At 46.4% G+C, this 21,329-nt stretch overlaps 1 protein-coding gene across 1 annotated transcript in view; it reads left to right on the top strand.

Moving 5' to 3' along the window:
- The window catches only part of ABCA13 (ATP binding cassette subfamily A member 13), a 396,112-nt gene that overhangs the window by 230,546 nt on the left and 144,237 nt on the right, over positions 1 to 21,329 (top strand). The window contains exons 45-49 of the mRNA XM_069587332.1: positions 1,748 to 1,837; positions 6,529 to 6,598; positions 9,276 to 9,394; positions 10,976 to 11,063; positions 16,751 to 16,859. Of these exons, the coding sequence (XP_069443433.1) occupies positions 1,748 to 1,837; positions 6,529 to 6,598; positions 9,276 to 9,394; positions 10,976 to 11,063; positions 16,751 to 16,859 (476 nt within the window). The remainder of the gene's footprint in view (positions 1 to 1,747; positions 1,838 to 6,528; positions 6,599 to 9,275; positions 9,395 to 10,975; positions 11,064 to 16,750; positions 16,860 to 21,329) is intronic.

Below are 21,329 nucleotides of genomic sequence, written 5' to 3'. Positions count from 1 at the left end.
GACTGAGCCACTTCACTTCACTTCACTTCAAATTACTGTTAGTCAGGGCTATGGTTTTTCCTGTGGTCATGTATGGATGTGAGAGTTGGACTGTGAAGAAAGCTGAGTGCCAAAGAATTGATGCTTTTGAACTGCGGTGTTGGAGAAGACTGTTGAGAGTCCCCTGGACTGCAAGGAGATCCATCTAGTCTATCCTAAAGGAGATCAGTCCTGGGTGTTCTTTGGAAGGACTGATGTTGAAGCTGAAACTCCAGTACTTTGGCCACCTCATGCGAAGAGTTGACTCATTGGAAAAGACTCTGATGCTAGGAGGGATTGGGGGCAGGAGGAGAAGGGGACGACAGAGGATGAGGTGGCTGGATGGCATCACCGACTCAATGGACTTGAGTTTGAGTGAACTCTGGGAGTTGGTGATGGACAGGGAGGCCTGGCGTGCTGCAATTCATGGGGTCGCAAAGAATCGGACATGACTGAGCGACTGAACTGAACTGAACTGAACTGAAAATACTGTTTCCTCTGCATTTTCTCAAGTAAAGATGTTTTTTAAAACTGATGTATAAAATTTACTGTAAAGTGTTTTTCCACATCTTCCCCAGACTAGAAGAATAGGGTGTCTTATCTTTGATGGTGTCTTCAATAAGGAGATTCCATCTTGGCAGACTTGGTTCTCATGGATGCTGCTTGAACTGTTAATTAACTTCTGAGATTCATGCCAGTAAAATAGAGATTATAATTCACTGTGTGCTTAAAGCATACCTAGGGCTTCTTATCAAGAAAATATTCAGTATAGTTTACATATTCATGTCTGACTCTTTGTGACTCCTTGACTGCAGCCTGCCAAGCTCCTGTCCATGGGATTCTCCAGGCAAGAATACAGATCTTTCCCACCCAAGGATCGAACCCACATCTCCTGTGACTCCTGTGTTGACAGACAGATTCTTTACCACTATTGCCACCCAGAAAGCCTGTATAGAAACACTCAGTCATGTCTGACTCTTTGAGACCCCCCCATGGACTATACAGTCCATGGCATTCTCTAGGCCAGAATACTGGAGTGGGTGGCCTTTCCCTTCTCCAGGGGATCTTCCCAACCCAAGGATCGAACTTAGGTCTCCTGCATTGCAGGCTGATTCTTTACAGCTGAGCCACAAGGGAAGCCCAAGAATACTGGAGTGGGTAGCCTATCCCTTCTCCAGGGGATCTTCCCAATCCAGAAATTTAACCTGAATCTCTTGCATTGCAGGTAGATTCTTTACCAACTGAGCTATCAGGGAAGCCTATAGAGAAACACACAGAAGACCAAATATAAGAAGTTTTGTTGCTGGGCTATGTAGTAGAGCAAATATTCACAGCAAACCAGAGCTCCGGCATTGAGAGAATAGTTGTATATACTTTAATATGCTAATGTGATGTAATGTTATGCAGCCTTTAAAGTTAATTTTTAAAAAAGCATGCAGAAATGTTAGAGTTAGTAATATTTTAATCTTAAGTGAAAAGATGAGAAAAATGATGCAGTCGAATGCAAATATGTAAAATGGGTTTATCTGTGGTGGCAAAATTGTGCTTTTACGATGACTCTTCATCCTGGTTGACTTCACCATAAACAAGGTGAACGATGAGCTCTAACTGCACTCCTGGGAACATGTGCCTGGCCTGGTGGGCCTGGGGCTCGCTCTGAGGCAGAATGTCCTGAGAACTCCCGGCCGAGTACTGACCTCCCCCCTGTTCTTTGTCTCACGATAAGCAGCAGTGAGAACGATGGCCTGGAGCTCTCCCAGGTGCTCTTGCGGAAGTTTGGGGATCAAGATCCGCCCTGTGCTGACTTATACCCAGACCTGTAAGTACCTGACATCCTTTGCAGACGTGCAGGCTCGAGCTGGCGACCCACAGGCTGGCAGGATCTCCTGGCACCTGTTCTCACTACAGGGAGAACAGTAGCCGGGTGAGAGGGCAAGGTCAGAGCATGCCTGATGCTGTCTGTTGATAAAAGAACCTAAGAGAAGCTCCATCATTCTCCCTTCCCTTCCCTGGTGAATACAGGCTTCATATCATTGCAAAAATCAATTAGTAAAGTCAATAATGAATAGCATTCAGTTAACTTACTAAAACCTCCAAAGAATAAAACTGCAAAAAGAATAAAGTAACAATTAAATATGAAATAGTTATTATTAATATTTATTATTTACTTTTTAGGGTAAACTTGTACCTATGAAAAGATTAATTTTTTTTTAACTAAAGAGAGTTAAAAAGTCAATAACATCAGTGTGGGGGTGAATTACTTTGAAAACTTTTTTCTAAGATTTGAAAATGATATTAATAATATAGAGATGAGACCTTGATAAAGCACGCCTTTCTTCATAAACAGTCTTCTCTCTCACTTTGTTTGACTGTTACTTATTGAGGATCATGCTGTTGTAGGAACCAGGATTGATGGAAGACTTAGGAATTTACAAATGGGGAAGTGATAAAAAACCTTAATGATGTATTAAGTACTAAAGTGTATGTTTTTCAGTAATAAATACTAAAATCCAGACAATAATGCCATATCAGTGCATGTTTTCCTAATTTGTGATGACTCGTCTTGTGCATTATTGATGTTGGTAATGAACATGAGGCTGAAGAACTATTACTGGTCTCAGTGAGGAAGAATTAATAGAAAGTTAATCATGTTGTTTCACTTTAGTCTTCTCTTGAAAGGGAAATAATTAATTTAACTAAATAAAAGCTTCCATGGTGATGCTTTTATTTCCCTTCCGTCTAAAGAAACATGCAGGATGTAAAAACTGTCTACCTTTGAGAAACTGAAATATAATCTGGGGCCCTGCAGGGTTTAGTCTGGGCCCAACCTGGCAACAAAGAAGAAAGAACAGTTGGCAGAAAAGAAAAAGACATTTATCTGGCCTTTCAAGAGAGGGGAAAAAAGGTAGCATCAGTGCTAAGGCAGGAGACCATGTTCCAAATTCTGTTCAGACGTCAGTTTTACCCTCATGAACTGTTGCCAGGAATCAGGAGCCCCAGACCCTCCTGCCTCACCCCTACCCCCGAGCTCTGCCCCTGCCCCATGGCCTGCAGACCCTCACTGTTCCCTCCTCAGCCTTTCCTCTGACTTCCTGGCTCTGCTTCTGCTTCTTGTTTTTTCTCTGTGAAAGCCGCCTGGTCCCTTAACGCCTTCCTGTTAACCATTTCTATGCTCTTCCTTGGTCAGCATGACCAAAAGCTGGAGGAGGGCGCCTTATACAAGGAGGCACTTTGCATACTTACATCAGTAATAATTTCTGTCCATGCCTCATGATTAAGTCTTATTTACTGAAGTCCCAGGTTGAAACAAAAGGTTTTATTTAAAACAAATAATTTTCCTTCTATAAATGTAAAACAGTATTGAATTCAGTGTCTACATTTTCCATTGTGGGCAGACTTTAGCCATCATTTGATTATGAATTAGCAGACACATTTTAAAACAGTAGATGAGATTCTGTGTATTGACTGTTTTTCTGCTCAGACTCTGAGCTTCTGCTGAGGGAGAAGCTCTTACTTCTTCTCAGGCAGAAAAGTGAAGAAAGTGATAGTCATTCAGTCATGTCCATCTGTTGATGACCCCATGGACTGAAGCTCACCAGGCTCTTCTGTCCATGGAATATTGGAGAGTGTTGCCATTCCCTTCTCCAAGGGATCTTCCCAACTCAGGGATTGAACCCAGGGCTCCTGAATTGCAAGCAGATTCTTTACCATCTGAACCAAGGCAGAAGGCAGTAAAAGTCCCCAGAAAGAACTATTGTGGTATAAATGTGAAATGAACTATCTGTTTTCCTATTGTAGTAGATGATGCCTAATTTAAATTTTAGAAGCAGATGGGTAGATTTCATCACTGAGGTTAATGCCACAAGGCTCATGTCTGGTGACACTCCAGCCATGGTGTCCCTACTGTAGCTCAAGTAAAATACTTTCCCCACTGGTTCTAGATCGTGTTCTGTATAGAACACTATCAGGCACTGAGCAAATCTTCTAGTTCTATTGCACATTCAAATCCAGGTGGGAAGATGGGTCAGGTTGGTTTCCATGGTTGGACGGCAGCAGCAGGAGCAGTCATGTTCAAGGTTCCATACTCCCAGGCTCACGAGGCCTGGTCCTCACTCCTGGCATCGCTGTGACAGCTTCCAGGCTGCAGAGGACCTGGGGCAATGGAAGCTGAGGTCAGGAATCTAAAGCACATCCAGAATGCACGTATCGAGCACCCAGGAAAGCTGGGGGAGACCCAGATTCTGGGTGGGGCCACGAGAGCCCACATCCCAGCTCTGCTGAGGACGCTCTTGAGTGATGTGGGCGTGACTCACCTCCCTCTGCTCTTTTAGCATCACTGTGCGCCCACGTCTCTCACGAGAGCAAGTGTCACCTCAGACCACAGGGTGTCACTGTGCCGAGACTTTTGTTCCTTCAGGCAAGTTTGTGTCAGAACCTTCCCTCCTGAGAGTAGGTCCTGAGAACCTCTCTCTGGCACTGAGATGCAAAGTGCACATCTGGATGTTGAAAACTGCAGGCAGGCAGGCCTGCGTCAAGCAGACCCATTCAGTCCAGCCTCGCCAGATGCAACAGACAGAGGGACCATGTCAGACACCCCCTTAGGATGACATCACTGCTCATGTGTCCTGTGAAGCCTGGCTGGTGCTCCACACACAACCCTGGGGTCCTGACGTTGGAGGGATGCGAATCTCCTGTGCCCTCTCCGAGCACAGCTTCCCAGGACTTCCTGGAGGCTGGGAGGCTCCCACATCTAGAACCTGGTGAATGCTTTTGCTGGCCCCTGTACAGCTCCAAGGTACATCTCTGTACTCTCTGGCTCAGAGAGTAAAGCGTCTGCCTGCAATGCAGGAGACCTGGGTTCGATCCCTGGGTCAGGAAGATCCCCTGGAGAAGGAAATGGCAACCCACTCCAGTACTCTTGCCTGGAAAATTCTATGGACAGAGAAGCCTAGTAGACTACAGTCCATGGGATCGCAGAGTCGGACACGACTGAGTGACTTCACTTTCACTCTCTAAACTGGAAGCTAAGAGAAAAGCCAGTGGAGGATTTGGAAGAGACAAAGAGGACATTTTGAAGAAATGCATTATGTTGTAAATACTTGCGAACGGTCATCGAAGACCAGCAGTGGAAGCAAGGAAGGCTGCAAGCTTCAGGAGTGTAAACGGAGTCATTTTTTCCCGAGTGATTATCAGATACAGCAAGCAGTCTGATTAAGCACATCACTGCCTTGGATGCTGTCTCCCTGATCACTTTCAAGGCTCAAAACAGGAGTCTCCATAGGCTGGTCGACTGAGAAAGTCACACCAGGGAAGCCTTGAAGTGATTTTTGATATTGCAGAAATTTACATGGAAATTGTATTTTCCTGACCTGGTTAACGGAAATGGCAGGTTTCCTTTCATTGGCCTGGATGTTTTTCACCTTGATGTTCTAACACTAGAGCCACACCGCCTGGAGCAAAGAGCACGTGAGACTAACTTCCAGAGTGATGTCGGGTGAGCCCCTGGCTTCTGAGAACCCCAGTCCTTCTTCCTAGAAGTGAGGTTGCAGATGTTTGTGGTGAAAACATCTAGCCAGGTGCCTGTAGTTCAGTAAAGGTTAATTTCCTCCTTTCTCTCCCAATTTGTGAGTAAATAACAATTATTAGTACTAAAGCAGATTTCAATTTGTAAACATTGCTGAAAAAAATCAAAACAAGAGGACTAACAAGGAGAACAGTGATAGGGAGCTTTGGAATACAGAGGTTCTGAAACTCTCCAGTAAGTTGGTTTCATAGCAGTTTCTGTGGCACCACCATTCTTCATAACAGAAATTTAATACTAGTTGCTTTTCTTTAAATGATGATCAGTTATGATGTCACACAATGAAAAGAAGTTAGCAACTGCCTGTGTTTAGGAATTGCTGCACTGGTGCGGCAGAGAAGGCAATGGCCCCCCACTCCAGCACTCTTGCCTGGAGAATCCCATGGACTGAGGAGCCTGGTGGGCTGCAGCCCATGGGGTCGCCAAGAGTCGGACATGATTGAGCGACTTCACTTTCACTTTTCACTTTCATGCACTGGAGAAAGAAATGGCAACCCACTCCAGTGTTCTTGCCTGGAGAATCCCAGGGACAGGGGGGCCTGGTGGGCTGCCATCTATGGGGTCACTAAGAGTCAATCATGACTGAAGCAACTTAGCAGTAGCAGCAGCAGCGCTGGTGCTGAGGGTACCTGGTTTGGCCACCAGGAGCCCTGAGGTTCACGACAGCCCCCCCGGGAGCCTCAGTGGCACATTCAGTGCACGAACAGATGGAGAGCATCATTTAATATAGTGGAAATAATGCGATTGTAATAAAGCATTGTCCTCAGATTAACAGCTCGAGCTGTGAAAACAAATGTGAGCACTCTGCCTTCTGCATCACGGGGAGATAATGCTCTCGTGAGCTGTGCTCGGGTCTGGGGGATGCTGTCATGGAGACACAGCAGCTCTGTGATCTGAGTATCATTCCACCTTCTCCTTCATTTTGTCAGGGAGAATTCTTCCTGCTGGCACCCTGACCCCTCCTCTCACTGGGGCGTCCAAGAGTCCTGTGGCTGCCTGGTAGGTTTCCTCGGTGTTTTTGATTTTTTAATCAGCCTAAACCTCAAGGAACAGAAGTGAGTTCACCTATTCTCCCAACTCACCCAACCCTCCCCTTCCCCTGCCTCCCCTTCCGCATGTCCATTCTGTACGTCTGCGTCTCTATTCCTGCCCAGAAGATAAGTTCATCTGGACCATTTCTCTGGATTCTATATCTATATATTAATATATGATATTTGCTTTTCTCTCTTTGACCTACTTCACTCTGTATGACAGACTCTAGGTCCATCCACATCTCTGCAGAAGTCCGATTCTGTCCCTTTTTATGGCTGACACTACTGTGTGTATATATACGTGTGTGTGTATATACACACACACGCCACACACATCTTTCTCTGTCGATCTGTTGATGTGTCGATTGCTTCCCTTGGTGCTCTGTGATGAGCTAGGTGGGTGGGATGAGGGGAATGGTCGGGGGGAGGTCCAAGAGAGTGGGGTACACATATAGCTGATTCTCTTCCTTGTTCAGCAGAGACTAACACAGTATTGTAAAGGATTTATACTCCAATTAAAAAAAAAAAAGTTCACTCCCATCTGAAAAATCGTCGTTTTTGGTAACTACATGAACTTTCCAACTAAATGACTCTTAGGTTTCCTTGATTGGGTGCTTCTTGGAAAGGTGTCATGACATGGTTTCCAGGGTGACCCTCCCATTCATTTTCCATTGGTCGCAATCAGTGACAGTCCAACAACGGAGCTGGAACTGCACTTCAGGGGAGAAATTTCCCAGAATTTCAAAGCAGGGTGACTTCAGATTTCTTGTATTTTTATTTGAGTTTTGAAAGCTGGATGTTAAAAACTGAGATATCACGAGGCTCTTCTAACTATGAGTGAGCAATACAATGACACACAGAAGTAGGTTACCCCTGTTACAGTGAGAGGCACACTGTCCAGTCTGTTGAGGAGAATGGAGAGAAATTTATGTGGAAAACTGGTTGGAACTCATCTCAAAGAAAATCTCAAGAGGCAGTGAGTAAAGGGCACAGGTCTATTGGCTAAAATCAAGAAACAGATACGGCTATTCTAATTTACAGGAAAAAAAATAAACAAAAATCTTAATTTAAATTGAGTTTTAAGAAAATGACCATGTGAGCATGTTTATAAGTGTTTTCTGTTCAGTTGTCCCCAGGGTGTGTGTTAGTTGCTGAGTTGGTTCTGACTCTTTGCTACCTCATGGACTGTAGCCTCTGTCCATGGAATTCTTCAGGCAAGAATACTGCAGTGGGTTGCCAATCCCTTCTTCAGGGGATCTTCCCAACCCAGGGACTGAACCCATGCCTCCTGCATTGCAGGCAGATTCTTTACCGTCTGAGCCACCAGGGAAGCTCTCCTGATAGTGTAGTGACTTTAGAAAGGCCTTCCTTACTCACTATTCCATCAAATGTCCTGAGACCTCCCCACCCGACACAAAAGCATCATTGCGTAGGGTGTCTGCAATGCCTAGATGGACCTGGTTTCCTTTCTTCTCTTAAACCAAATATCTGGACTCAGGTGAGGCAGTTAGATAGCACCATGGATGTAGGGAGGGCCCACCAGAGACCATTGATGGATGCCGCATGTTACCCTTTTGGCCTTGGCCCTTGGTGATTCGGAACTCTATTTGCTGCTCCTTTGTGGTGACCAGCTGTTCTGCTCAAGTTCCTTATGGACCCAATGATTTGTTTCTTCCCCATCTTGTTTATTCCATTAACTCAGGAACCCTATAAGTTTTCACTCCACGCTCTGATTCTTTGGCCTTGATTCACTCATTCTGTTAGACTGGTACTTTTTATTACAAGCTCCCTGAAATTTATTGAAATTAGATTGGGTGTCAGTATCAGAGGAATGAATGAACGAGTACCAGAATGGTTGATGTTAAATTCGCTCGAATTCACATGAATCGTGAGATCTCAGAAATATGTATACAAGGAGTAAAGCATTTCCTGTACAAAAGCTCCATAGCCAAGGGAGCTTCAGAAATATCAGAGAAAGCACCATGTAACAGATCTCTTTGCCATAGCTCCCACAAGATGCTCAAATCACAAGGAGTGGGAAAGAGGCAGCTTTTAATTTATCTGACTAAAGAACCCTTGTTTGTGTATGTGTGTGGCGCCTAGGTGCCTTGGCAGAATCTTCTGGAAATGCTAGTCTACTCGTTAGGAGTCAGAGGCCCTCAGGAGAGAGGGAGTAAGGTGGTCCCTGCTGGGCAAATATTTCCAGGCTCCGAGCCTCTGAGTGGCTGCGGAAAAGGAGTTTGTTTTCTGTTTCAGGCATTTAGGGAAGAAACACATTCTTTTGAATTTTCTTGCTTAACATCCTCTGACTCTCTTGGTGGTTCATCAAATGCAAGATGACCCCAGTGAAAATGTATTTTCCCTTTTGGCTTCTTACCCATCTGCCCAACTTATATACAGAAAAGGATTGGAAATCCCCCAGTGTAACTAATGGCAAAGGTTGCAGTGGAATTCTGGTATAATTCTCAAATGTAGGTGACTCTTAAGAGAGACATGAGGAATCAGAACATATGAAAGGCCATCGATGAGTCACTGAAAAAGTGAGAGCAGGGAAGAGTCACATTTGCTTTACTTAAGTAGTATCGGGAAACCTGCATGTGGGTTGTGAACGAGCTTCTACTTCCCATCTTTGGAAATGATTGCAGAAGTGCCCCAATGCAAGCTCCGGGGCTCCCTACCTGACCAACCGCCTGGGCCACCGGCTTCTCAACCTCTCTGGCCTCCCGCTGGAGGAGTATTTGCTGGCGCCGACGGAAAAACCGAGGTGGGTTTGAAACCTCTACTGTATCTTTGCTGTTCTCAGAGTTACTTAGGAAATCTGATCATTTCAAATGCTGATGTTCTTCAGTGCTCAGAAATCTCCTGCTAACCTTGATAACTCATAAAAATTCTGAAGCAGTGCTGCAGAACTTAATCAGATTCCTCCTGCTGACTTTCACTCTGGCCCGGGGGGGAGTGGGGGAGTCATGTTCATGGAGAGTCTGTCACCTGGGGGAGCCAGAAGCAGCTAGCCTGCTTTAGAGGATAAGCCCTGAGACGCTCACAGCATAATGAGGGAAGCTCTCCACGGTATCCTAAAGTCCCTCTTAAGAGATTTTGAGGAAAGCTTTTGTTCTATGCTGCATTTCCTTGAGCCTAAGAGGGGGAATCTAGATGAGAGGATAGGGATGAGCTGCTCATTTCTTTAAATTGCAATCATGCTCACTATTCCATCAAATATCCTGACACCTCCCCACCCGACACAAAAGCATCATTGCGTGGGGTGTCTGCAATGCCTAGAACATCCTCCCATCCCACCCCCAGGCCCTCTTTCCTTCTGATGCTTCGCAGACCATCTCTGGCCCCTGCTGCCCTCCCGTTGTGCCTTTAAACACATCCAGGAATCTCTGGTTTTTGAAGGTGGGCGCTTGTGTGCCCAGGACTTAGAATAGTATCTGGTATACAAAAGGCACTCAATCAGTGAATGTTTGAGTCTCTGAAATGAATGATTGAATTAAATTGAGCTGAGTGGGAATCTATCCTTATTCTTTTGCCCCAAATTTCTGCTCAAAATCCAGGCACAACAGTGGAAATTTGTTGTTTTAATCTCCTTTTATCCAGAGACTGGGAAACAAAGTTTAGTAGGTGTTTTTATTTCTAATGTCCAATATTTTTAGAAGCTTCATAAGTGCTAAATATACTATATAACCCAAGGGATATGGAGAGAAAATTCACTCCACATCCCGGGAGAAACTCACAGAGCTGTGTAGGAGATGAACTGGCAAAAAAGACAGTTAAGGCCCAGCATAGCAATCAACACAAGAAATGGAAATTAAGGTGTGTGAGAACCCCAAAGAGAAGGAGATTCACCCCAATCGAGGTAGCCAGGGATGCCTTCCTGAAGGACGCAGTGTGTGCACAGAGAATGAGAGAAGTGAGAGGAAGAAGAGAAACCAATTCAAAACGGGCTGACTCAGGAGCAGGGCAGACCGAAGGGTACTGAAAGCTGGTTTTTAGGAGAAATGGCCGTTAATGAGAACACCAGCAGGGCAGGCAAGCACAGCGAAGTCCTGCATGGGGGCATGTATCCTAACACCGCGGTGATGCTGAGAGGCTTATACTCTAACGTGGGTGAAGAGTGGGTGATCTCATCCATCCCTGCTAAATAAGCAGTGCCCTCCTCGGATACCTGCCTGGGGCCAGGCCGCATCCCGCAGCAGGCTGACTCTGGGGGGCTGCAACCCAGAGCCTGGAAGTTCCGCAGCCACTGTTTTACGGCCTCTGGTGTGGTGGGTGGGGGACGCCCTCCGTTAGGAGGGCCTCGTGCTGCCTGGCAGAAGCTCTGACCTCTTGTTCACTTTCCCAGGCTTGGAGGATGGTCTTTTGGAGTGCAAATCCCCAATCAAGTTCAAGGCACAAATTCAAATATGTCAAAACCCCAAAATCTGGCAAAGGTACAGTCTTTCCTTTTTTCTTTTGTTTCTTGTTTTAGAAAGCATTCAGGGAAACTTGCTTTGTAAATATCTTTGTGGATAAAGGCAAAATCAAACCAAATACCAATGTTTGTTACCCTGAAACACAGCCAGTTGTATGTGAGCATTCTCTTGAAAGAGAAAATGAGTCGTTTCCTTTAGGCTATATAGAAATATTTGAAATAGGTCACGGTTTTTTGTTAAGATGGGAATTCACTGGATAGACCTAAAGCAAATAAGGAAAGTAATCTGCTTTTAAAGCCACTTATCATCAGGGTGGGGCTTTCCAGGTGGCACAAGTGGTAGGGAATCTGCCTGTCAGTGCAGGAGATGGAAGACATGCAGGTTCTATCCCTGGGTTGGGAAGATCCTCTGGAGGAGGGCATGGCAACCCATGGCAGTATTTTGCTTAGAGAATCCCATGGATAGAGGAGCCTGGTGGGCTGCATTCCATAGGGCTGCAAAAAGTTGGACATGACTGAAGGGATTTAGCCACAGCAGCAGCAGCAGCATCAGGATGACAGTGATCTTGATATGTGCATTTATTGACCAAAAAGTTAATTCGGGTTTTTCCTGTAATGTTCTGAACCAACTTTTGGGTCAACCCAATAAATTCCTTTTCTTCCTGGTGACTGGATGGACACAGAGTGGTAAGCAGGCAGCACCCCTCCCAGGGACTGGATTTTTAAGCCCTCCAGATCTGGCCCTGTGAATGAGGAAAATCCCTTTGGCATTACCGAGAGTGGCCAGGAAAGACCCCCTTACCCACCAGTACTACCCTTACCCCCTTAGCCACCAAGGAACTCAGGGGCAGGGAATCAGGACAGGTTTCCCTAAGGAAAGAGGTTGGTACAGCCTTAAGATGGGAAAGATTCGAAGCTCGCAGTCTCGGTGATTGGGGAAATAGTTTGGTTTTGGTCCCGATTTTGAGAGAAATTGGGAAAGAGTAAGTCGTGGGAGTGGTGTGCGTGTGTGTTAGTCGCTCAGTCGTGTCCGACTCTCTGCGACCCCGTGGACTGTAGTTCTCCAGGCTCCGCTGTCCATGGGATTCCCCAAGCAAGAATGCTGGAGCAGGTTACCTACTCCAGGGGATTTTCCTGTCCCAGGGATCAAACCCATGTCTCTTGAGTCTCCTGCATTGGCAGCCGGATTCTTTACCACTGAGCCACCTGGGAGTTGCATCTGCTTGTACACCTGTCATATCACCGATGAAATGTCTCTGCCTTGTCATGGAGCCTTTCGTGGTTCATGGTGACATGGAAAAGCTTTTCAGGATCCAGGCTTATGCCTATTGAAGGATTATTCAGTGAAATAAAGGTGCTTTCCAGGTTTTTAACAGTGTAATCCCTGGTGAAAATGCTAACATTCATACTTCACAATGTAATCACAGAGAAAAGTTGTAACAGTCGTATTTCATAATGTAATCCCTGATGAAAAGTTCCGGTCCCTGTGCAGACTCTTCAGACAGCCCTCATTTCAACTGAGGTTTGCTCAAATCTCTCTCACGCTGCAGGCCACACACAGGGAAAGATTTATAGCTTAAGATGAAAAGATCAAGATTCATAGCTTGATAGAAAAGTAGTCTAAAATACCTTTGCTGGCTTTTTGAGCACATGATGTGACTGTTATTAAATTAAACCCAGTTTGTAGAGGAATCTGCTCATTTCCTCCGAGAACATGTTAAGTTTCTAATCTGTGAATCCCAAGCCTCCTGCTGACAGTGGGGCGTCCTGTCTGTGCTTCTAGGGTCTGGGGCAGGGCAGCCAAGGCTCCCCTGTGTCTCTGCTCCCGTGACGAGGGCTCAGCATCCTGTGTCTCCTTGACACTTGCTCTTTTTCCTCCTTGTTTGCCTTCTGTATCGACGTGTTTGAGCAGTGACTTCTGCAGCTTCTAATGTTGTTTGACATGGACTTTGCAATACTCAGGCGTGCAAGTACCAGCCCTTTGGGGAGAGAGCCTCTTTTCAGGGAGCTCAATGATCGTGAGTCTGCATTGGACTCTAAAGGGCATCTGGTGTCTCAAATTCCTATAGCATTGTTGGTGGTGGATGTCATGTCAAATTATTACATTAACCTCTCGGTAATTAACCACCAGCCTTTTACTTTGGCCTTTGGGGTACATTCATAAGACCATAGAGTTTACAATTTTCCCAGTCTTTTTGAGGAGAAAATGGGAAATTTGCATATGAATAGGCTTAATATTTGAAATTCATCATATTTTAGAATATCTCTCATGGAACCTTTATGAATGATTTCATTCACATCTTGAGTGTTCCGCTGGTTTAATTAAACACCCTCTAGAGTGTATTTTGTTGTTGTTCAGTTGCTAAGTTCTGTCCAACTCTTTGTGACCCCATGGACAGAGGGAGCCTGAAGGGCTACAGTCCATGGGATTCCTGGGCAAGAATACTAGAGTGGGTTGTCATTTCCTCCTCCACAAGATCTTCCAATCCAGCAATAAAACCCGCATCTCCTGCATTGGCAGGTGGATTCTTTACCTCTTAGCCACCAGGGAGACCCTCTAGAATGTATACACTTCAGTTAAAAAGGCTAAACACACTCCCCTCTTGGTGTTTGGCATTCACTCTGTTCTGTTCTCATGTATACTTTTACGCATTTGAATATCCATCCAGAGATATTTTTTTCCTTTCAGTAACTTAGTTGCCTTTCTGAGGAACTGCTCCTGGGGATCCTGACATGAAAGGTCTGTTTTGAGGTATCATGATGTGTTCCTAAAAGGAGGTTAACTTCCTCCTTCAGCTGTTGGATTTGTTGATCCTGACTTAGAGACCAGCAGGGAAAGAAGTCCCACAACTTATTTAAGATCATCATGAAGCATCTATCGCTTACTTAAAAGAATTTATAAAATTTCTCCCAAGCAAAAGCCAGTTTGTAGTAGAACCGAAATGATGTTCAAATTGTTCCTTGGAATTCTGGATGTTGTCATCTGTCCCAAAAGTGATGCCAGGGTCGTCAGGACCGTCAGCAGCTGGCCGTCGTGGAGCTGGGCAGGCTTTGGGGGCTGCACTCTGCACAGAATGCTGGGTCTCCCTCCGGTGGGGAGGCTCCCTGACCAGATTCCACCCAGTCCCCTGGCACTGTCCCTGTGGCCGTGTTTTCAGTATCTAGACTCAGGCTGGCCTCCTGTCTGCAGAGAGCAGGGCTGGAGCCCTCAGGGGCCAACATGGCAGCACCCTCTGCCCTCTGACCTGGCCCCATTGATGAACCGTGGCGTCTCATCATCTCACTGAGGTCTTCAGGCCGCATTGTGGCTCCTATTAGGATGGGTTGCACCCTCTATGGTTAATGAGCATTTTGGGACATCAGGGTCCTCAGAGTTATACCCCTTAGGTCCCTGGAAGCTACTCTGTCCCCTGAGAGGGTCACTGGGCACCACCCCTCCCTCAGCAAACATCACCAAGTTTCACGGCCACACCTGTGACTTGGTCTTGATCATGAGGCAGCCCTTCTGACCTTTGGCCTGGAGACTGTGTTCCTGAGTGGAGAGGTTTGCCAGCTGCTGGTCTCAACTGGGATGATGGTGGAGACTCAGTCCTGGTGGCTGCCTGGAGGCACAGGGGCTGAGCCCAGGTTGGAGATCCACAGCCCCGGGTAGAGGAGAAACGGAGCATGAACTCAACCCAACACAGAAGCTGAAGCTGATGGGGAGGAGTGGGCGAGACGCCTAGGCTCTGGGGTACCCCACCCCCACCGTAGCTACCCCACTTTGGTTTCTGTGTTTTTGTACACTGTTTTTTAAAAATGCAGTTCCCTGTGCTATACAGTAAATCCTTGTTGCTGTTTTATTTTAATTAATCAATTAATTTTTAAAGACGAAAAGATTTTTTTGCCAAACCGTGAGGCAGGTGGGATCCTAGTTCTCCAACCAAGGATCAGACTCCAGGCCCCACACTGGATGTGCAGTGTCTTGGCCACTGGACCACTATGGAATTTCCGTGTACAGTGTCATTTCTAAGTTGAGAAAAATGTCACCCTACTTTTAAAACAAAATTTCAAACAAACTAATTTGAAGGCGCCACGCCTAGGGCAGAGAGCGCCCTTGGGTTTCATGTTTTTTCCTCCAGTTAAGCAGTTAATGGAGCCAAGACTGGTGGTGGGGGGAGCAGGCCGTGGACTGTGGTTCCCGTCCACAGCAGAGGTTTTCTAGTGTATGTCCTTGAACTTTAGCAGTCTTGCATTTTACGTCATTGTATCCAGAAGCATAGCTAGTCCCTGTATGTTAGCACATCTGCAGGTGTGTGTGTTTGAGGGTGGGGGTGGTGAGAGGTGGACCTGGGGGTTCCTGCAGGGACTGGGGTCCCTGTGTTGGGTACAGAACGGGGGCAGATACCCTCTGGTAAGTGATCTCAGTGCAAGGTGGGGTGGGCTGCCCTGTGAAGGGAACCCACGCTTCCCCCCACTTTTCAGGATCCTGTGTCTGAATTACACCCATTTGTGAGTCTATGGATTTTTCTGTTACCGGTCTCAGATCCACTTGAGCACAGCTGAGGGCATCAACAGGTTGTCCTGGGTCTGTGGATAGTCGGTCTTGAGCAGAATTTCTTCCTCCTTGGAGTTGGAAAGAGGGACTGCTAAGGGTTTCCCTGAACCTGTGAAACTATTTGAAGATGGGGGTGTGTAATGGCAGCTGCTGTGACAGAGGGCAAGGTTCTGCCTCCTTAATCACCCAGTGAGGTGGGCTTCCTAAGAAAGAGTTGGGCCACTGTCCTGCAGAGAAAGGCATTTTCATGAGCTGTCACTAGATACTTAGTTCCTCCCGTGAATTCAGGACCCTGGTGGAGGCAACTGGTTACCCTGTGATGGGGTTGGGGAGGGGAATGGGTTGGAAGCCCAGGGACCTGAGATTTGGCCCTAACTGCAGAAACTGTGAGCACCTGCACAGCTTCCTCCAAGTAGAAACCAGCAAGGGAGCAGCTATAATTCCACAAAGAAGATTGTCACAAAAGACAGTGTCATCTAGAGAAATGAACTTGAATTAAGGTCAAAATTTGCTGGTTGATTCATTATCTCTTAAAGACATTCACCAGCATTCCATTGAGTGCATTAAAAATTTTTTTCATTAAAATATCAATATTGTGAGATATAGACACTGATGGTTCAATTAGTATTTTTTATGCTACTTCTTATTTCAATTTTAATAACATTGTCTGTCTCCTGTTTTCTCCTTCACCTTCCTCCTGTCTGATGGGCCTGCTGCTTTATTCTCCATGCTCAGCAAATGTTCACTTCAATTTATTTTGAGGGATAATGTTCCACATTCAGTTATTAATTTGAGAGTCATCATTTTTTTCCTTATCATTTCTGTGCTTTTAATTTGCAGGTCAGATTTCATTAGCTTACCAATGGAGAAAGAAGAAAAAATTGAATGGGCTTAGATTCCTCTTTTTTTGCTGTGAGAATATAATTATAGAGCAACACTCACATTTGTTCTGGGGAAAATTAAACTATTTTTAGCTATAAATTATATGCTAGAGATAAATATAAAATTAGCAGGCTGCTCACTGTCAGCCATGAAGGACCATTACATGGAGGCCTGTGTTCAGGTGCTGGAGAAGCAAATTTACACATGTTCCTTATATGTGAGAACAGCTTATGAATAGACTTAAGAACTAATTTCATGAGGGCCATTAAGTTATCTTTCTCTTTTAGGTGTGGTACAACCAGAAAGGCTTCCACTCCCTGCCTTCCTACCTAAATCATCTCAACAATCTTATTTTGTGGAGGCACTTACCCCCTACGGCAGACTGGAGACAGTATGGTAATGTTATTCTATGTGCATTTTCTAATTCACTGCTTTCCAAAGACAGTGTCGTTAAATGGGAAAGACTCAGAAGAAGTTGTGAGCAGAAATGTGAAAAGTGATGCGAAGTTTCTGTTTGGCAGCCAATCCGTGTAGAAACACATACACATCGAGAGGCTGTGGTGGCTTTTGTGTGTGTGTGTCTTTCAGTGTCTTTACCTGTGAAGTTGTGACCTCAGCTATGAGATGACAGGAGTCGAAGGTGACTAGAGAGCTCACTCCTAGTGACTTAGCATCCTCCATAAGCAAGAGTCATTGCTCTTTCTAAAGACACTATCGTATGGTTCAGGTCACCGTTACTGATGGGAAGGTGCTCATCGCTTACCATAATTTACTTTATGCTGAGCCCTCCACTCATCAGTTACCTGTGTTGACTGCAAATTCACTCCCTGTGCTTTCTTCTTTTGGTAAATGACACGGGTCCATTTCTGGAACCCAGAGTGGATTTATTGGTTTAAGGGGATGTTATATGCTTCACTTGAGTAGTTTATCAAATTCGTTCAGTTATTTGAAAAAAAAAAAAAGAAAGAATACAAGCGGATGTATAAATACCAGTAGGTCATAGTTGTCATAATTTATTTACAGGATTTTTTTTGAAGCATTAATTCACATAGAAATAAATGTTAAACCATTTCCCCAGTATGCCATGACTGCAAATTCATTCTGCCGTATTTGTTTTCCCCTCTCCACCAATTTTCAAAATAAAACAGGTTTAATTATTCTGTGGCACTGCAATTGTTTTGGGATGGCAGTACATATAATATAAAAATGTGTATGCCCAAGTGAAGTAATAAAGAATATAGAGTGCTATGGATGAGGGCCAGCAGAGGGGTGTGTATTGTATCTGAAATGTACTAGGGGCATTAAATATTTTTATATCCATGGTCCCATTTAGTGTTTGTGTTAATTTGGTAGGGTGGGTGACATTTGCCTCTTTCACTGTTTAAAAAACTGAGATTCAGAGGAATCACCGATTACCTGCTTGTTGAGTGATGGGGCCACAGTTCGGTTCTAGGTACAGCTGATAACACAGCCTTTGCCTTTCTGCTACAACAAACTGAGAGGGTGCTTCTAATAGGCACAAATGGAACATGCTTCATGGAGGGGCACATGCTTCATGGAACATGCTTCATGGAGGGGAGCATGCTTCATGGAACGTGCTTCATGAAGGAGAACATGCTTCATGGAGGGGAACATGCTTCATGGAACATGCTTCATGAAGGGTAACATGCTTCATGGAGGGGAACATGCTTCATGGAACATGCTTCATGAAGGGGAACATGCTTCATGGAGGGGAATATGTTTCATGGAACATGCTTCATGGAGGGAAGCATGCTTTATGGAACTTGCTTCATGAAGGAGAACATGCTTCATGGAGGGGAACATGCTTCATGGAACATGCTTCATGAAGGGGAACATGCTTCATGGAGGGGAACATGCTTCATGGAACATGCTTCATGGAGGGGAACATGCTTCATGAAACATGCTTCATGGAGGGGAGCATGCTTTATGGAACATGCTTCATGGAGGGGAGCATGCTTTATGGAACTTGCTTCATGGAGGGGAGCATGCTTTATGGAGGGGAACATGCTTCATGGAACATGCTTCATGGAGGGGAATATGTTTCATGGAACATGCTTCATGGAGGGGAGCATGCTTTATGAAACATGCTTCATGGAGGGGAGCATGCTTCATGGAACATGCTTCATGGAGGAGGCCACTAACACCGGACCTGGAACATGAGCAAAAGTGTGACTGATGTCAGGATGCTCCCGTGGGTGCTAGTGGTGCTGATATGAGAGGAGTCAGAGCATCTGCACAAGTTCCTGCAGGAAGTTCCAGTTGACCTCATCCCAAGGGCGAGTGTACAGGAGCACTGTTGATAGGTCTGAGAGGGCATCTGAGGCCAGCTTCTGCTCGACCTTGACTGACAGGGGAGGATGTTGGCCTTTATGCAGTGGGCAGCTGAAAGGCGTGGTCTGTATCTGAGAATGAGGATGGCAGGATCCCAGGGGTGTGTCAGGAAGAATAATCTGAAGCCCCGTGGTAAAGGCAGGGGCCCTGGCTGCTACCATGTGCCCTGCTGGAAGGATGCTGCTCCCAATTTAGGAGTGACCCAGGTAAGGCCAGGGCGCCTCAAGGGAAACAAGTGAAAATTATCAGCTTCAAAGAGGTGGGAGGAAAGGTTGAGCCTTTGGAGAAGGCAACAAGAAGAAAAATTAAGAATTTGACACCAGGACATTTAGAGGAAGAGCTTAAAGGATTAAAATATAAATCTGAGCGTTTAGTAATGAGTGATGTAGTGGTCAGTACTGATGACCTGGGAATGATTCAGGAGAAAGAGACAGAGTAAGGGGTTTATACAAGCTCAGAGGTGGTGGGTTCATGTCACATGTCGGATGAAAATACATGTGCAGCAGGATTCAGACAGCTGGAGAGATAAGGTCAGGAGAGGGGTCGTGAATAAAAACCATTTAGCCCAAACTGACATGGAGACAGGAAAGTCGGGGTGGGAGAGGGTGGGAGCGGGAAGAAGGCAGAGGGGCTGTGGCCCCTGAGGTGGGAGATCTCAGCATAGAGTCCAGAGAAAGGTAGAGTGTCAGGAAGAGCAGGAAAAAAAAAAATCACCCAGTATTCCAGCATCTCCAGGAAAATGGGTGTGTGGTGCGTTGGCTGGTGGCTTCTGTGGAGCTAGACATGGGGACTTGTGGAGATGGAATCAGAGGGAAGGAGGGTGGTGAGGGAGGCCTTTTCAGGAATTTAGGAGGCCAGATGGATAAACTCTGCCCTGTGGGAGGTTGGCTGTGAGGAAGGATGAGCAGGGAATGTGTGTGCGTGTGTATGTGTGTGTGTGCAGCTGTGTGTCACATGAGCAGCGATTGGGCCTGGGGACAGTGTGACTAGTCGACAGGCGTCCGCCGACTGTGTCTTCTCCGCCCCAGTTTCTGGGGTCCCAGGCCTTCCTGGTGAGAGGGTCAGCTGAGAAGCATCCGCTGGTAGTAGACTTTTTGTTCCTTTCTTGTAAGGTTGTGTTGACTTGAAGAAGACATTTATTATCAGCTACTGACAACTTCTTGAGCAGTATGTTATCTGTGTTACATCCCATTTCCTCTTGGCATGTGTACGTGGTCCTCGTGGGAAGGAAGGTCTATGTGGTGAATCGGGAGCACAGTCCCTCGGGAGAGTGTGTGGGGACCTGTCATAGCCAGGCGTTGATTAAGGACTCTGATGAACAGGGCTCTGCAAAGAAGCCCCTCCTCACACCCCTGGCTGTCTGTCTGTCTGCAATGGACAGACAGTGAGCTGTTAGCTTAGCCATTGTGATGACTCAAGAGCTCACGGGCCATGGGACTCAGGCAGGGCCATGCAAGCGGACCCTGAGTCCTGAGCCCAGCAGAACAGGGAACCTGATCAGTGGGCATCTTGGCAACAACCGCTGATGAACCGCTCTGCGTACAACATACCTGCTTCTCGTCTCCAAGGACCTGGGTCCTGGCACACCTGGAGGCCCCTGCCTTCAATGGAGGAGCTTTCTGAGCCCTGACCTAGCCTGGCCACCCTGCTGTGCCCCAGCAAATTTGCAGCTTGTCAGGGCTCCCCTGATTTTAAGCGTGAAACTCAGTGTAAAGCAGGTGACTAGCCTAGCCCAGCATCTGGGGTCATCGTCAGATGACTGGCCGGCTGGCGGCGGTCTAGACAAGTAGACGTGTTCATGCATGGACTCTGCAGGGAGGCTCTTCCTCCCGGGTGAGTCCATTGTCCTGCTCGGTGACTGCCCACAGTGGCCTGGACATCTGTGGGTTCTGGGCAGAGCCCTGCAGCCAGGGAGGGGGCAGGCATGGATGTGGCCTCAGTTCATCTGAGGAGTGGGGGTCACAGAATGTGGCAACTCAGAGGCTTTGTTTGCATGTCAGCAGGATAGTCACACGGTAAGGTCAGACCCCGGGAGACAGTGAGGGACAGGTAGGCCTGGCATGCTGCAGTCCATGGGGTTGCAAAGAGTGGGACATGACTTGGCAACTGAACAGCAACAACAGCAAGGTCATATGATGATGTTTTTCTGGGTTCTGAGGAAAGTTAAAAGTCAGTTGAGGCCAAGTCCCCCAGCCTGGACAGCTTTTTCCCGTGCCTCCCCCCATCAGTCCATCTCTCTGCCCTTGGGATCCTGAATATTCTCAGTATCTGCACCACCTGCCCCTGTGTCAGCCTCTTGGGTGAGTCCCTGGACTCCCACTTGCCCCCAACCCCACAGCCTCATGTCCTCTAAGTGCCCACATCACCCACAAAATCCTTCCTTCAGATCACACACCCACCTGCCTTCCTGTATCTCCTGTAATCAAATTAAAAAGACTCCTCCCTACAACCTGAGGCCCCCCACTTCTGGCCAGACAGCCCCTCCTGACTCTCTTTCTTCTGAATTCCTCTCTG

This window comes from Ovis canadensis, chromosome 4 (genome assembly GCF_042477335.2).
Source record: "Ovis canadensis isolate MfBH-ARS-UI-01 breed Bighorn chromosome 4, ARS-UI_OviCan_v2, whole genome shotgun sequence".
Lineage (NCBI taxonomy): Eukaryota > Metazoa > Chordata > Mammalia > Artiodactyla > Bovidae > Ovis > Ovis canadensis.
Note: the sequence above shows the minus strand (reverse complement) of the source record. Positions and strands in the feature narration are given on the sequence as shown.